At 39.0% G+C, this 18423-nt stretch overlaps 1 protein-coding gene across 8 annotated transcripts in view; it reads left to right on the top strand.

Moving 5' to 3' along the window:
• Window positions 1–18423, top strand: part of TJP1 (tight junction protein 1) — a 260221-nt gene that overhangs the window by 160241 nt on the left and 81557 nt on the right. For all 8 annotated transcript variants that reach the window (XM_043922067.1, XM_043922071.1, XM_043922066.1 and 5 more), the window contains one exon: window positions 14658–14714. In XM_043922067.1, coding sequence (XP_043778002.1) covers window positions 14658–14714 — 57 coding nt within the window. The remainder of the gene's footprint in view (window positions 1–14657; window positions 14715–18423) is intronic.

The following is an 18423-nucleotide window of genomic DNA, read 5'->3' as shown; positions in this document are numbered from 1 at the left end:
TTTTTCTATCATTAGGATGGTATCATCTACATATCTGAGGCTGTTGATATTTCTTCAGCGACATTGATTTCAGCTTGTGATTCTTGGTATTGTTTTAATTTGCATTTCTCTAATTATGACTGAGTTTGAATATCTTTTCAAATCTTAATACCCTTTTTGTGAAATATCTTTTTCCCAACTTTTAATTGAATTTTTTTCCTTCTCCGTGCAGTTTTGGATTTATCTTGGTGTTATTTTAATTTGCATTTCTCTAATTATGTCTGAGTCCAAACATCATTTCAAACCGTAATATCCTTTTGTGAAATATCTTTTCCCCATTTTTAATTGAATTTTTGTTCTTCTCCCTGCAGTTTTGGATTTCTTTATATATTAGATATACTGGCTCATACTGGCTCTCACACTTGAGATACTGACTCTCACACTTCTGAGTGTGAGAGCCAATGGCTCTCATACATAGAGAAATCCAAAACTGCAGGGAGAACAAAAGTTCAGTTAAAAAATGGGAAAAAGATATTTCACAAAAAGGATATTAAGGTTTGAAACAATGTTCAGACTCAGTCATAAATAAATGAAAATATTCATGTTTCTATTTTGGTCAGGCATACTTTTAAAATCTTTTGTGTATTTAAATTTATTTTATATCCCTTACGTATTGAGTTATTCTTAGAAAGCCTTTGCCTACACCATCATTAAAGAGGAATCCACTCAAGTTTTCTTCTACTATGTCTTTCATTTCACTTTTTACATTTAGATCTCTAAGTTCATTGGAAGGTTATTCTTGTGCTTGGTGAGATATAAATCTAATATATGTTTTTTCCAAGTGACAGCCTGGATGTTCTAGCAGCGTTTATTAAAAAGTACATTTCTATCTCAGTGACTTGAGACATTACTTTTCTCACACACTGATTTTCCATTTATTGGAAGGTAGGGCTTCCTAGGTGGCAGATGGTAAAACATCCGCCTGCAATGCAGGAGACCTGGGTTCAACCCCTGAGGCAGGACGATCCTCTGGAGAAGGAAATGGCAACCCACTCCAGTACTTTTGCCTGGAAAATTCCATGGACGGAGGAGCCTGGTAGGCTACAGTCCACGGGGTTGCAAAGAGTTGAACACGACTGAGTGACTTCACTTTCTGTTTTAAGAATTTTTCCATTATTCCGTGGTCTATTTACTCATGCCTCAGTGTCACACCATTAATTGTGGATGCGCCTTATGGTGAGTCTTCAGAGGCCATAACTTGATAGTTTCCCCCAGGACCTTTTCTTCTGCAGTGTTTTTTTTTTTAAACCTGTTATTAAACTTACATGGAAATATGTACTTATGTGTGGCTTCTTCTGTTCAGTATGGAGCAGCGTTCATCCATATTTACTTATGTGTATTAATCGCTCAGTTGTGTGTGACTCTTGGAACCCCATGTACTGTAGCCTGCCAGGCTCCTCTGTCCATGGGATTCTCCAGGCAAGAAGACTGGCATGGGTAGCCATGTCCTCCAGGGGATCTTCCTGGCCCAGGGATAGAACCTGGGTCTCTTGCATTGCAGGCAGATTCTTTACCATCCGAGCCACCAGGGATTCCGTAGGTTGAGTTTATTCATTTCATGGCTGTAATATTCCATTGACTGAATGTTGCATCATTGGTGGGCATCTAGATTATTGTAGATTGTTTCTGGTTTTTGACTGTTAAGAATAGTGCTTTTGTGAACATTCTTATACATAAATTCTTGTGCATATATGGACACGTTTCTGTTGATTGGTCATCCAATGTGCTTAGTTTTGCCAGTGTCGCAAAGCCGTGATACCCGTTTGCACTCCCACCAGTGCCGAGTTCTGATTAGAGTGTTCATTACTGTTTTTCTGTTCTTTTTAAGCTTCTTGTATGGTTGTATAGTAGCTTTTAGTTGTGTTTTCAATTTGTATTACCCTGTTGAGTAAGGAAGTAGAGCACTTTTTTCACATGCTTACTGACCATTTTGATGTCCTCTTGTTTGAAGTGCTCCCCTCAAGACCACAGTCCATCTTCTCTGTTAGGTGCTCTGTCTTTGTTGATAGGAATTCTTTTGTGTTTTCTGGATATGAATTATACACACACACACACACACACACACACATATATACACACATATATACACACATATATGTATATATATATGTTAGATATTTGCAGATTATTTTTCTACATTTTAAAAAAAATTGCTTATTAAGCTCTTACATTTGAAACAAGTTTAGCGAAGCAGGAAAAAAAAGGCACTATGCCTTTAAGAGCCCCAACTGGCTACAGCTAAAAAGTGATATAGATTTGCCCTGGGAATAGGAGCATAAGGTTATGAAAAGATTGTAAGCAGTGGATGAAGCGTTTACTGGCATGAAAGTCCAGTTCGATGATTGAGCTTCTTGATGGCAGGATGTTTCTGATAGGGGACCACTGACACAGAAGAAAAGGCCTCGAGGCTCCACAAGCTGGAAAGTCTGAGGTAAAATGAAACTTTTGCAGATTACTTTAAAAGCCCAGTTTTATGTGAAAACAAATATGCTGCTTCTCTGGTGTGTGTGGAAGAAGTCTTAAGCTTTGATACCCAGTGACTGTCATTCTAACTGGTGCATTTACTTCCTTCTCACTGAACCTGATCTGTTGCTGCTCCCACCTTAATTTTAGTGAGCTGTCTGGCCCAGGGGATTGAGCCTGCGTGAGGCTAAGCAGCTGAGATGCAGCTTGTGACCTTACCTCAGACATTCTGTGATTTGTTTAGTTTTAGGATTGAGGTGAAGTGAGGAGGCTGATTTTAAAGGTGTGACCTTTTAAAGAAATGTGTAGTGTACACATTTGTACAGATTTGCTGTTTTTTCATTAAGTGCTTTGTTAAGAAAAGTAGCATGGTTTTTCGTATATTTTATTATTTAGAAATTGAAAAGATTTTCTGAAACCTTTTGAGTTTTTTTTTTTTTGAAAATCAAATAGTGGTTTAGTGAGAAGGAAAAATTTAAGAAACTCCACAAAACAGGTATATTAATTACCCATTCAGGTTCCTTCAGTGAGTTGATTATTTTCTTTATTTTAGCATCTAAAGAAAGAATGGTTTTGATTTTGTTAGGAATTTGACAAATTTGCCTATATATGATAGCTCAGAATGTGACTTCTTAGATGTTCTGCTCAAAGCAGATGTAATCAAGATGACATTTTTTGGTACCAGCAATCTTGAGCTCCTTAACTCTTGTCATTATCATTCCTCTTTCCTCTTTTTTTTTTTTTTTTTTTGCTCTGTGAATATTTGCTTTTAATTTAACTATCGTTCTCTTGCCTGGAAAATCCCATGGACGGAGGAACCTGGTAGGCTGCAGTCCATGGGGTCGCTAAGAGTCGGACATGACTGAGCGAATTCACTTTCATTTTTCACTTTCATGCATCGGAGAAGGAAATGGCAACCCACTCCAGTGTTCTTACCTGGAGAATGCCAGGGACAGGGAAGCCTGGTGGGCTGCTGTCTGTGGGGTCGCACAGAGTCAGACAGGACTGAAGTGACTTAGCAGCAGCAGCAGCATAGTGATTTATAATGTCATGTTTCAAGTGTTTAGCTGCAGATTCTTTTACATTATAGGTTACTATCAGCTACTGCTGATCCTGCTATTGCAGTTCCCTGTGCTATACAGTAGGTCCCTGTTTATTTTATATATAATGGTATGTATCTTTTAATCCCTGTATATATGCCCAGGAGTGGGGTTGCAGGATCATGTGGTAGCTCTATTTTTAGGGTGATGTATGTTTGTTTGTTTGATTTTTATTAGAGTATAATTGCTTTACAATGTGTTACTTTCTGTTGTCTAGCACAGTGACTCAGCTGGACATACACATATATCCCTTTTTTGGATTTCCTTCCTATTTAAGTTACCACAGAGCATTGAGTAGAGTTCCCTGTGCTGTAATAGGTTCTCATTAGTTATCTACTTTAGTATCAATCTACAAAGTATCAATAGTGTATCTATGTCAGTCCTGATCCTCCAGTTCATCCCACCCCCATCCCCCTTCTGTGTGCATAGGTTTGTTTTCTATATCTTTGTTTCTATTTCTGCTTTACAAGTAAATTCATTTGTACCATTTTCCTAGATTGGGCATATAAGCGATACTATATGATATTTGTTTTTCTCTTAGCTCACTGTATGACAGTCTGGGTTCATGCAAGTATCTCCCTCTCGCAATTATCGTTTGTAGATTTTTTTGATGATGGCTATTCTGACAGGTGTGAGGTGATACCTCATTGTAGTTTTGATTTGCATTTCTCTAATAATTAGTGAGGTTGAGCATCTTTTCATGTGTCTCTTGCCCATCTGTATGTCTTTGGAAAAATGCCTGTTTAGGTCTTCTGTCTGTTTTTTTATTGGGTTTTTTTTCCTTAAATATTGGGTTGCTTAAATTGTTTGTATGTTTTAGAAATTAAGCCCTTGTACATTCTTCCTCAGTTTGTAAGTAGTCTCTGTTTGTTTATGGAAAAACTTTTAAATTTTGAGTTAATGTTATAGAAAAGTTGTAAAAATACTAGAGTTGTATCTTTCATTCTATTCACCCTACATTTCCCATAACTGTAACTGTAGAATGTCTATCAAGGATAAGAAGTTCACATCAATCCAATAATAACTAAATGACAGACCACTTTTGAACTTTGCTAGTTCGTCCTTTTTCTCTTCCAGGATTTCACTTTGCATTTAGTTGTTACTTCTTTTTGGTGTCTTTGAATCTGTAACAGATCCTCATTTTTCCCTCTGTTATGACTTTTTGAAAAGAACTGATTATTTTTTAGACTGCCCTTTAGTTTGGTTTTGCTTCCCTGATAACTCAGTTGGTAAAGAATCCTCCTGCAATATGGGAGACCCTGGTTTGATTCCTAGGTTGGGAAGATCCCCTGGAGAGGGGATAGGCTACCCACTCCAGTATTTTTGGGCTTCCCTAGTGGCTCAGCTGGTAAAGAAGCCCTCTCCAATGTGGGAGACCTGGGTTCGATCCCAGATTGTGAAGAGGCCATGGAGAAGGGAAACAGCTACCCTCTCCAGTATTCTGGCCTGGAGAATTCCTTAGACTGTATAGTCCGTGGGGTCACAAAGAGTTGGACACGACTGAGTGACTTTCACTTTCTTTAGTTCGGTTTCTGTTGTGTTTTCATCACTGGGATGAGATGGTGCATTTTTGGCAAGAATATTATAAAATACTTGATATCATGTTGTACACCATGTCAAGGACTTCATGATGTGATGTATCTTACTGTTGGTAATGTTTATTTTGGTTATGATGATGTTCTCTCCTGGAAAATTATTATATTTCTAATTTATAAATATTTTGGAGGAGAGGATTTGAAGCTGTGCTAATCATGTTAATCCTCAAACACTCACCCACCAGTTTTATCCTCTCTGGGTGGATCTTCATCGGCAGCAATTGGTGGAGTTTTCCTGATGGTAATTCTGTAGCCCCCTTTCCTTCCACATTTGTTAATTGAAATTCCACTCTTAATAAGGAGCTGTCCCTTTTGCATTTCCATATTTGATTACATCATATGGATTCATGGGTTATTTTATGGGTTAAAAATGTATTATTATCATTATTTTGTTGCTCAAGTTATTCCAGATTTGGCTTCTAGAAACTCTTTCCTGCTGATTCCTGTGTTCTCGACAAATTCCCATAACTTTTTGAGCAGTCCTTTCATTTCTCATGCTTCATGATACTCCAGGTTCATCCTGAATTTTCTCTGACCTAACCCTAAAGCCAACCCCTTCTCTGAGAAATTCTAGTTTGTTTTACTAGAGACCAGTATTTAGAAGTTAAGGTCTCTGCTGGCCGTGCTCATTGCTGTTGGGCTTTTCGTGCTGCTAGGCTCTCAGCAGACAGCTGGGAAGTAGGGGTGTGTGTGTGGATCTACAGGACTCTTTCCTTTGTATTTGTCTGCATGTGTGTTTAAACCATGGGTTTATACTGATACCTCAGAGTCCGGTCTCACATCATACAGTTCAGTTTATTCCCCCTCTTTTTCTTACTTATAGCAATGGAAAGCCACCACTCATTATCTTCAGTGCATTTATTCACTCCTAGTGTACACACAAAGCAGTTTACATTTTTTACTCATCCTTCCCTCTAGGACTTGAGTGTGTGAAGGATAATGTACCATAAAACAGGACTGGTGCACAGAGAACACTCAGAAATACCACTTCTCCATCTCTGCGGCCTCTTTTCCTTCCCTTTTTACCTGGAAAAAGTTCGAGAGGTCTTTTATCCATCTTCAGCCACTAGAAAATGTCAACCTAAGAAGTTTTATTGCTGATAACTGGAAAGCACTGATTTTTTGGGAGTGTCTGTAACTATCCTTTCGTGTGCCTATAGTGGTTAATGGTGACTTACTTAGCTGATATTCTTTCACTTGGATCTTAGGACAGCAGCAAATAGGCAGTTTATCTGTAAACTTGCTTAAATTTTGATCAGCCAAAAAAATTCTAGATCCACTTAACGTCTTTGTTCTAGCTCTTAATATTTTTTAATCATATCCATCTCATCAAACATCTGATGTCTCCTAAATTCTCAGCCAAGGAGTATATGCAGCAAAGCATTAGAAAGTTCAGTGGAGCTGAAATAGCAGCGTGTCGGACGCTTCGTTCGGTTACTTTCAGTTGAGGTCGAGAGGTTCAGTTGAGGTTCAATTGCTGCAGTTACTTGGATCCTTATTTTTAGTTCTTAGGCTTCATCAAGTTTTTATCTTGTATTTTTGAGATTTGCTGAATTTCTGATTCTCTTCATTTGACTTCAAATTTATCTTTTTTATTATCTCTTGAACAGGACATCTCTGTTTTGAAAGTTTGCATAATAACCCTTCGGATCAATCCAAATGTATATTTTCCCCACTTTTTAGAACATACAGTAGTCTCTCCTTTTTTACTTCGTTTGTGTAGCAGTGATCACATTTGAAATTAAATGCTTAACTGAAGATCAAAGGGGCTTCCCTGGTGGCTCAGCAGTAAAGAACCTGCATGTAAGGTAGGAGACACGGGTTCCATCCCTGGTATGAGAAGATCCCCTGGAGGAGGGCCTGGCTACCCACTCCAGCATGCTTGCCTGGAGAATTCCAGCATGTTGCCTGGCAGGCTACAGTCCATGGGGTCACAAAGAGTTGGACTCGACTGAACCACAACAAAAAAGGTCAAAGAGGAACGGGGGCATCTGTTTTATTCACTAAAACTTAGGCTCTACTTCATAAGTTTCTGGATCACCTTATCTCAATAGGTGATCTTGCTTTCTATTTTTGTTTTGGATGGAAGGCAAAAAAAAAAAAAACAACACAACACTATAGGGCAGGAGAATTCAGAAACAATTGAGTGCAGCAGCTCTGCTCAGAGAAGAAAAAGCCCAGTAGGAGCCACCAGAGTGTGACTGCTCTGTTTACTGCCTGGTTTTCCTAGTGAGAACCACGTCAGCAAAGAATGCCCAGTGTGCTTTATTTAAGAGATGACCCTGAATAAACTATTTTAAATACATATTTGATATGGAAAGGTCCAACAGTTTAAAAATACATGAAAATTATATTCTTTTATGATATCTTGATTTTTCTATTTTGTCATCTTTTCTGAACAGTTGTTAAGTCTCTCAGCTGTGTCCCACTCTTTGCGACCCCATGGGCTGCAGCACTCCAGGCTTCCCTGTCCTTCACTATCAAGTGACATTTTTGTGTGAGTTCCTTGCTGGCTGTTCCTTCTCAAGTCCCTGGGGTTCTTCCTTTTTCCCCTTAGAGTACTTATATTGCACCGGGTCAGCTTAGTGCTTTGGTAATTGGAGCTTTTCCCTTGGGTTCAGAACTAGTTTGTAGATTACTCCTAGATTCTTATCTACGCCAGATCTCCTGTATCCACCAGCCTACTGCCTCTCTCTCTGCTTCAGTATTCCACAGGCACCGCAACTTAAAGGCGACTAAAAACTGAATTCGTCATCTCTTCTGCTGGCTTCGTCATGCAGCTGTCCCATTCAGAAACCTCTCACCACCATCTTTAGTGCCTCTTCCTTAACTTCCACTTTCTAATTGGTCTCCCTGCCTCAACTCTGTCTTCCACGTCCCAGTGTCAGAATGGGTCCTTAGCATCTTTCCACTGAGCCCTCTGTTGCTAGCCTGACGTTACCGGGCCTTTTACTGCTCCAGCGGCTCTTTACCTGCATGACGGCAGCTCTGTGTGCCGCTGCAGCAGCCTGTGGACATGCTGATTCCTCTCTGGAGCCGTCTTTCCCCACTTTCTTTCCTGGTCATCCTTCAAGCCTAAACTCAAATGTTGCTTTCTTGGGGACTCAAGTCTCCTATCTTCTCAGCAAGCCTTGTCCTCTCCACCTGCTGTGGCACCTCGTATGCACCGTTTATCTAGTGTTCTAAACCTCCTCCTTGAGCCCCTCAGGAAGAGAGGGTTCTATTCTTGACCTCTATAGCACTTAATATCAAAGTCTGGATTGAATAAATGAATGGATTGTTGTAAAATTACAGCCATAAGGATGATAGGTTTTGACTGGCTGTAAGTCTAGTTAATGTTAAGGAGTTAAGATTTTTCCTACATTTGGGGAACACTGACTTTTAATTTAGTTCATCCTGGATTTGGTCTTCTCCCAGATATAGGTCGTCATGATCTGTGGCTCAGATCATGAACTCCTTATTGCAAAATTCAGACTTAAATTGAAGAGAGTAGGGAAAACCACTGGACCATTCAGGTATGACCTAAATCAAATCCCTTATGATTATACAGTGGAAGTGGCAAATACATTCAAGGGATTAGATCTGATAGACAGAGTGCCTAAAGAACTTTGGACAGAGGTTTGTGACATTGTGTAGAAGGCAGTGATCAAAACCATCCCTAAGAAAAAGAAATACAAAAAGGCAAAATGGTTGTCTGAGAAGGCATTACAAATAGCTGAGAAAAAAAGAGACGAGAAAGGGAAGGATATACCCATCTGAATGCAGAGTTCCATAGAATAGCCAGGAGAGATGAGAAAGCTTTCCTAAGTGAACAATGCAAAGAAATAGAAGAAAACAACAGAATGGGAAAGACTAGAGATCTCTCAAGAAAATTAGAGATACTCAGGGAACATTTCATGCAACGATGGGCACAATAAAGGACAGAGACGGTATGGACCTAACAAAAGCAGAAGTTATTAAGAAGTGGTGGCAAGAATACACAGAAGAACTATACAAAAAAGATCTGAATGACCCAGATAACGTCAGTGGTGTGCTCACTCACCTAGAACCAGACATCCTGGAGTGCAAAGTCAAGTGGGCCTTAAGAAGCCTCACTATGAACAAAGCAAGTGAAGGTGATGAAATTCCAACTGAGCTATTTCAGATCTAAAAGATGATGTTGTTAAAGTGATGCACTCAATGTGCCAGCAAATTTGGAAAACTCAGTAGTCACAACAGTACTGGAAAAGGTCAGTTTTCTTTCCAGTCCCAAAGAAGGGCAATACCAAAGAATGTTAAAACTATCACACAGTTGCGCTCGTTTCACATGCTAGCAAGGTAATGCTGAAAATCTTTCAAGCTTGTCTTCAGTAGTATGTGAACTGAGAACTTCCAGATGTACAAGCTGGGTTTAGAAAAGGCAGAGATGGCTGATTCATGTCAATGTATGGCAAAACCCACTACAATATTGTAATTAGCCTCCAACTAATAAAAATAAATGAAAAAAAAATCTGGAAAAGAAAAAGGCAGAGGAATCAAACCGAAGATCAAATTGTCAACATCTGTTGGATCATAGAAAAAGCAAGAGAATTCCAGAAAAACATCTACTTCTGTTTCATTGACTATGCTAAAACCTTTGATTGTGTGGATCACAACAAACTGTGGAAAATTTTGAAAGAGATGGGAATACTAGACCACCTGATCTGCCTCCTGAGAAACTTGTATGCAGGTCAAGAAGCAATAGTTAGAACTGGACATGGAACAAAGAACTGGTTCCAAATTGGGAAAGGAGTATGTCAAGACTGTATATTGTCACCCTGCTTATTTACCTTATAGCAGAGTACATCATGTGAAATATGAGACTGGATGAAGCTCAGGCTGGAATCAAGATTGCCAGGAGAAATATCAATAACCTCAGATATGCAGATGACACCACCCATATGGCAGAAGGCAAAGAGGAACTGAAGAGCCTCTTGATGAAGGTGAAAGAGGGGAGTGAAAAAGCTGGCTTAAAACTCAGCATTCAAAAAACGAAGATCATGGCATCCGGTTCCATCACTTTATGGCAAATAGATGGAAAAACAATGGAAACAGCAACAGACTTCATTTTCTTGGGCTCTGAAGTCACTGCAGATGGTGACTGTGGCTGTGAAACTAAAAGACACTTGCTCCTTGGAAGAAAAGCTTTGATGAACCTAGACAGTGTCTTAAAAAGCAGAGATATTACTTTACCAACAAAGGTCTATATAGTCAAAGATACGGTTTTTCCAGTAGTCATGTATGGATGTGAGAGTTGGACCATAAAGAAGGCTGCGCGCTTAAGAATTGATGCTTTTGAGCTTTGGTGTTGGAGAATACTCTTGAGAGTACCTTGGATGGCAAACCAGTCCATCCTAAAGGAAGTCAACTCTGAATATGCATCGGAAGGACTGATGCTGAAGCTCCAATACTTTGGCTACCTGATGTGAAGAGGTGACTCATTGGAAAAGACCCTGATACTGGGAAGGATTGAAGGCAGAAGGAGAAGGGGCCGACAGAGGATGAGATGGTTGGATTGCATCACTGACTGGATGGACATGAGTTTGAGCATCCTCGGGTAGTTGGTGAAGGACTGGGAAGCCTGGTGTGCTGCAGTCCATGGGATCGCAAAGAGTTGGACCCGACTTAGTGATTGAACAACAACAGATATAGATTCTCCTCGTCTTGTCCATTCTTGAAGCTTCCTGTCTTTCCACCACTTGGAATCTGCTGAAAGGACAGTGAAGCCGCCTAAAATTAAGATCTGAAGTTTTGGCAGGAAGCCCCTCACAGTTGATGATCTGAGTAGTATCTTTGCCAGCTGGAGCTTACAACAAAGAAACCAAACAAACTCTTGGCACTTTCTGAAATGCAGCTTTTTGCTCCTTCAGAAATTGGGATTCTGGTCAGTGGATGCTGATTTTAAAGTTGGGTGTAGAACTCAGAGCCCAGTGACCAAGAGTGTCACTGTTCTTGATGTCCACACTGGTTACCTAATTAATGAATTTGCAGCCTGTTTGGAATTGGAATTACAGGCTAGTAGGATTTTGGAGCTAGACAGGGCTTTCTCCTTGAGTTGATGTATCCCATTCTCTAAATGGGGATCTTTAAGATTACTTACCTATTTAATGGCAGACTGGGGCTCTGATCTTGGTGTTCGTGGGCTCTTCATTTTCTGTTTAACAGCATGTTTCAGAATTACAGGGGTAATAGTGCTGGAGTCATTCTTATTGGAGCAACACTTTGTTACTTGTGGTCTCCCCACAAGCCTGAATATTTGGGGAATGAGACTCTACCAGAAAATCCTTGTGTGAGTTACACAATTATGCTTTTTTTTTTTCCCAGTAAGAAAAATGATGAGTAGTAAGCAATTTTATAATAAGGATGATGTTTTTAAATTACTTATTTGAGTAAGTAGTAGATGAACTTAACAGAATACTATTAAGTGAGAAGTACTCACAGTGAAAATAATTTTCCTGCCTGCCTGCCCAGTTTCTCTTTCTCCATCCCAGAGGAGAAAATCCTGGGGTGGAGAAAATCCCCTTCCTTCTTTTTCTAAAGTATCAAAATTTCTGAAGTACCAAATTTAGTAGTATTAAAAATGTTTTATTTCAGTTTTAGCCTTCATAAAGCTGATTTAAGAATCTGCTTTCCCCACTCCTCAGCATTTTATGGTCACTTTCAAATACAGCAAAGTTGAAAGAACTACAGTGAGGACTTGAATCTCATCAACTGAATCTACCATTGTACTTTACTGTATTTGTATTCTCACATATCTCTGTGTTCATCCACTTATTCACTCCTCAGTGCCTTCTGGAAGTCCTCATAAAATCTGCCTAGTTAGACAACAGTGGATAGAATTTTGCTGCTTTTTTTGCCAGTGACAGAAGCCAAAGGCCTGCAAGTGGAGAGACATGGTGTGGTCTGTGGTTTAAACTAGGAATGCTTGTGTGTGCCTCTGTGTTTTAAGCAATAAAGATGAGCAGGGCATAGCAACTTATGTTATAGATTTAGTTGGTTTAGTGTGTAAGCTAAGAGCCTAACTGAACATTCTTCTTCATATTTCATTCTCTATTGGCCCCTGTCTTGTTCATTGGTCTCCCTCTGGTGAACTGAGCTAATAAAGCTGTGTGCGGCTTTATCAGAGAAGTGATCTGCTGTGTTAACCCATTCTGGGGAACCCATTGAGTTGGTTGAGGTGTGTGTGCTCTTCTGAAGAAACATACTAATTTTGATAAAATGCTGAGAACCATTGTTTTAGAATTCTTTTTTTCCCCCCTTATGTAAAATAATCTAAAATTCTCCTATTGTACTCCTCTAGAAGCTTATACATTAAGACCTTATTGTATAAACCCCTTTGTAACACAGTAATTTTTGTAAGTAACATAAAGTAATCTTAAATATTACTTGATTTTTCCTAAAAGCAAAGTTAAAAATAGATATTTGAAGTTCAAAGTGGGATTTAATGAATGTGTCTTAAAATATTTTGGCAATTTATTCTGCTTGGGAATGGAGAAAGAAAAGGAAAAAAAAAACCTAATGAAGAGATATCACCCATAGTCCCCTCACTTTGAAGATGATCATGTTAACATTCTATATATCCTTTTATATATCCTTTGTTTTCCTATTCATGTTTAAACTTTGCTCTATTTGAAAATGATCATGTTAAAAATGAGGATAACAGTATACAAGCTGTTTCAGAATCTACTTTTCCTCCCTTCACATTAAATGAGTTTTCTCATTTGATTTATATTCTTTTACAAAATGAAAAGCTATGTGGCCATTCAAACTATATGCAGGACATAAATTTTCATTCCAGAGGTTATGTTATGGAGATTCTCTCCTGGTATCAGATCACTTTCAGTTTGCCCTTGTTAGGAAAGGATTTAAAAGCAGTGCTGCTGATTAAAGAAGTGGATCCAGGCATGATGAGCTAGAGCCATGCAAGCACTTCTTATTTTTCATAAGTCAGCTAAGCTTGGACAAACTGGCAGTTGCAGATTATTTTTATCATGTGTAATTTAGTAGAACTCCTTCTGTTTAGCAGAATTAGTCCTATCATCACTGTGTCACATTGATGGAGGAATTTTTTAAAAACATATAGATCTTGGTCATTTTTTTTTAAAAAAACAAAGAACAGCTTTTGTTTCCAGTAGAGGTCTCATTAAAAGGCGGTTTTGCTGCACTTGACTGCAAGATTGAAACAAAACGTTAGTGGACAGTTCTTATCTATGGGAGGGGACAGAGGATCCTTTCTCTCCCTCTCTTGTTCATCTGGCAGGAAACTTAATCTAGTGGCTCTGAATTTAGGGAAGTGGGCTTTCTTTATAGGGATTCATTTTCTCAAGGGGCATTAATGTTCGATTAAATTTGCTGGGTAAAGAAGTGGGCCCGCGGCTCCATGGTGGATACCTTCTCATGATGCTCATGACAGCAGTGCGCTGGGAAAGCTCACCTGTAGCACAGACGTCGGTAACACTGGGTGACAGCGATGGCCTGGCAGTGTCATGCTCAGCCTTCTCACTTCCACCCTACCTTTGGATAACTCTGGAAAGCCTTTAGACAAATTGTAAATGTCTGTATGTTCAGCGACCCCAGCTGCAGAGAGTGATAACATTAAGAGATATTGAATTGCTTTAAACTTCCAAGAGCAATGAACCCAATTTATAAGAAATTTACTCTAAATTCCTTAGTGCCCATCCTTTAGATAGTGATTTATTTCCCGCTTCAGTAAAAGCTCTGACAGAAGAACCTGAACTATACGGACATTTGAGCAGCAGCAAGTCTGGGCACGCGCATCACTTATTTTACCCAGGGATTCTTTGGGAGGGGTGGAATTGTTTGTTCTTTCGGTATGAGCTTGTGTGCATGATATGTATACTAGAAAAGCCCCACCCTTTTTTTTCCTTCAGAGTAATAAACAAAACATGAAGGTAATTCTGTAGTAAAATGAAACTAGGTTGAGCAGTAGTGTTTCAGCTGATACTGAAGCAACCACTGACCAAACCTATCAAATGGTCTTATCTCTTTTCCTGTAATATGTATATTTATAATTACTGAGTTCAGAGGTATTTGTTGTTTCCTTTCTTTGCACAATGTAAGGAAAGCTTTTAAATGTTTTATGTTGTTAGATACTTTAAAAATGTTGTACTAACTTCTGTCACTGTTAAGTTGCAGAATTAGCTTGAACACTGATTTCAGCTGGCCTGAAGTGAGTGCAGAGTGGCGTCTGTCCAAATTAAGTTAAAACAAAGGAAGTTCCTGTGTGTACTTTCCTGTCTCTTACAACAAAAACAGAAGCAAGCAAAAAATCTTCTGTAATTGTTAAGCGCTTTTCAGAGTACCTGATATTAAAAATATGGATTTTGGTATTTTACTGTGCTAAATTGTTTGCTAGAGGTTCTCATCTACTTTATGAAAGACATTCTCTTAAAAGATAATTGTTTTTCTTTTCCTCTGTCAGAACACAACAATGGAGGAAACAGCTATATGGGAACAACACACGGTGACACTTCACAGGGTGAGTTCTGTTGAGTAAATAATCTGTGTAACTCAGGATCCTGGCAGTTTCTGAAAACAATAGAGGAAAGCCAGATGTCAGGAAGCCAGAAGAAAGGGGAAGAACTTTTCTATAATCCTTTGTTTAAAATTAGAGTTGCAATAAATTCTTTATTAAGGTCAAAAGTGAGCATGATTACTTTTTCATATATCCTTTCGGTTGTTATTTGTATATTGCTGTTTTTAATCATGACTTAAGAAATCAGGTGGTTTATGTTTTAAGTTTCGAGTGATCAGATAAAAGACACTGTATGCTGGTGTAAATGTGTAAACTGTTTTAGTGTTTCTGAGTATATAAGTACTTATTGTAAGCTTGGGGTTTAAAATTGAACAAGGTCATGCAAGTAATAAAATCTTAAAATATATTCCTTGTTTTGAAATATGTAGAACCAAGCTGTTGATTAAGCAATTGTAGATGGTCAGAGAGCAAATCACAGTGATCTGGATAAGAGTAAGAACTTTGTGGTACTTCCCTGGAGGTCGAGTGGTTAAGACTGTGCACTTCCACTGCAGAGGGCATGGGTTCAGTCCCTGGTCAGGGAACTTAAGATACCGCATGCCATGTGACTCTAGAACTGGATGGAAAATTCTGAAATGAGGATTAAGTAAATGATAGCTTTAAAAGACTTATGTTAAAAGAAAAAAGTAAGAGCTTTGTCTGAAATGAACCTGTTTGGAATTTGAATCCTAGCACTCCACTCCCTGCTTCCCTTTAGAAATGAGCACACGTGGTCCAACTCACTTGTAAAACTTTGGTTTCCACAGGTGTAAAATGTGGCTGATGCCACATAATTGTACTTGGCATAAAGTTGTGCTGCCCTTTTCCTCCCTCTAAAGAGAGCTGATTGCTGATTCCCGTTCTCCTTGGAGAATGTGCAGAAAGAGATGAGAGAACAGACAGACGTTTTACACGTACTGTTTCTACCCGCTGTGTCCATTACTAGCAAGTTAGAGAAGGGGAAAGTCATGTTCCTAAACCACGATCTTGTGAATCTTTGAATCTGGACATGATAGGCAACGGGTAAATTCCGTTCAGTTCAGTTGCTCAGTTGTGTCCAACTCTTTGCGACCACATGGAATGCAGGACGCCAGGCTTCCCTGTCTATCACCAACTCCCAGAGCCTACTCAAACCCATGTCCATAGTGTCAGTGATGCCATTCAACCATCTCATCCTCTGTTGGCCCCTTCTCCTCCTGCCTTCAATCTTTCCCAGCATCAGGGTCTTTTCCAGTGAGTTGGTTCTTCACATCAGAGGCCAAAATATTGGAGTTTCAGCTTCAGCATCAGTCCTTCCAATGAATATTTGGGACTGATTTCCTTTAGGATTGACTGGTTGAATCTTCTTGCAGCCCAAGGGACCCTGAAGAGTCTTCTCCAACAGTTCAAAATCATCAATTCTTCGGTACTCAGCTTTCTTTATAGCCCAACTCTCACATCCATACATGACTACTGGAAAAACCGTAGCTTTGACTAGATGGACCATTGTTGATAAAGTAATGTCTCTGCTTTTTAGTATGCTGTCTAGGATGGTTATAACTTTTCTTTCCAAGGAGCAAGCATCTTTTAATTTCATGGCTGCAGTCACTATCTGCAGTGATTTTGGAGCCCAAGAAAATAGTCTCTCCCTGTTGCCATTGTTTCCCTATCAATTTGTCATGAAGTAATGGGACCGGATGCCATGTTCTTAGTTTTCTGAATGTTCACACTACCTCACAACTGCACTCATCTCACATGCTAGAAAACTAATGCTCAAAATTCTCCAAGCGAGGCTCCAACAGTACATGAACCAAGAACTTTGAAATGTTCAATCTGGATTTAAAAAAGGCAGAGGAACCAGAGATCAAATTGCCAACATCTGCTGGATCATCAAAAAAGCAAGAGAGTTTCAGAAAAATATCTACTTTTGCTTTACTGACTATGCCAAAGCCTTTGACTGTGTGGATCACAACAAACTGTGGAAAATTCTTCAAGAGATGGGAATATCAGACCACCTGACCTGCCTCCTGAGAAATCTGTATGCAGGTCAAGAAGCAACAATTAGAATTGGACATGGAACAACAGACTGGTTCCAAATTGGGAAAGGAGTATGTCAAGGCTGTGTATTGTCACCCTCCTTGTTTAACTTATATGCAGAGTACATCAGGCAAAATTCCGGGCTGGATGAAGCACAAGCTGGAATCAAGATTGCTGGGAGAAATATCAATAACCTCAGATATGCAGATGACACCACCCTTATGGCAGAAAGTGAAGAGGAACTAAAGAGCCTCTTGATGAAAGTGAAAGAGGAGAGTGAAAAAGTTGGCTTAAAGCTCAACATTCAGAAAACTAAGATCATGGCATCCAGTCCCATCACTTCACGGGTAAATTAATTGTTTTGAAAAGAAACAGTGATTTCAGATAAACTATACTTGATTTTTTTGTGTGTCTCCCTAAATAGTTAAAAAAAATCATAATAATAACCTTAACTTTTAATTTATAGAGCTAAGGTATGGCCTGAATTTGTTTGAAATATCCTGATAGATAACATATTTAAATCAAATTAAACGTATATCATCATGTCATTTGGCTAATGTTTATAGAATAATTTGAAACTGTTTTATCATATTTTATTAATTTTCTTAATACCTTCATTGTTTTTATTGGTGTGATTTACGCACATTAAAATTCATCCTTGGTGTACAATCCTGAGTGTGCCAAATGCATTTATCCCTGTGACAGTCACATAACCACCACTGCAGATAATGTAGAACTGTTGGTCACCCTGAGGTTCTCCCGTGTGCAACTTGTAGTGAGCCCCAAGCCCTCACCTTCAGTGCTTAGCAACCATTGGTGGTTTCTGTTCTGTACATTGGCCTTTTCCAGAATGTCATGAGAGGAACTCATATAGTATGTAGTCCTTTGAGAATGGCTTCTTACACTTAGCCTAATGCACTTGAGATTTCTCTGTGATGGACTTGTATCAGTAGTTAGTTCCTTCTTTTTGCTGAGTAGCATTTCATTGTATGAATATAGAATAATTCGCTTATTCATTCTTCAGCCTGGATACTTTTGGTGATTATGAATAAATCTGCTCTGGTATACAGGTTTTTGTATGCTCATACCTTTTCCTTTCTCTGGGGTAAATTCCTGGGAATGCAGCGTTGTGGGTTTTATGGTAAGTGAATGTTTAACTTTTATAAGGAGCTGTCATACTTTCTGTACTATTCTGTATCGCAGCCAGCAGCTCATAAGAGCTCGTTACTTTGTATCCTCACGAACAGTTGATTGTATCAGGGTTGGAGTGTTGTTTTCTTCCTCCCTTTTATCTGTTCTAATAGGTGTGTTGTGGTATGTCATTGTGGTTTTAGTTTGTAGTTCTCTAAAGACTAATGCTTATGGCAGAAAGTGAAGAGGAACTAAAAAGCCTCTTAATGAAAGTGAAAAAGGAGAGTGAAAAAGTTGGCTTAAAGCTCAACATTCAGAAAACTAAGATCATGGCATCCTGTCCCATCACTTCATGGGAGATAGATGGGGAAACAGTGGAAACAGTATCAGACTTTATTTTTTGGGCTCCCAAATCACTGCAGATGGTGATTGCAGCCATGAAATTAAAAGATGCTTACTCCTTGAAAGGAAAGTTATGACCAACCTAGATTGCATATTAAAAAGCAGAGACATTACTTTGCCAACA

Source organism: Cervus elaphus, chromosome 13, assembly GCF_910594005.1.
Source record: "Cervus elaphus chromosome 13, mCerEla1.1, whole genome shotgun sequence".
Classification (NCBI taxonomy): Eukaryota; Metazoa; Chordata; class Mammalia; order Artiodactyla; family Cervidae; genus Cervus; species Cervus elaphus.
The sequence above is the reverse complement of the archived record's forward strand: the minus strand, read 5'-3'. Positions and strand labels throughout refer to the sequence as shown.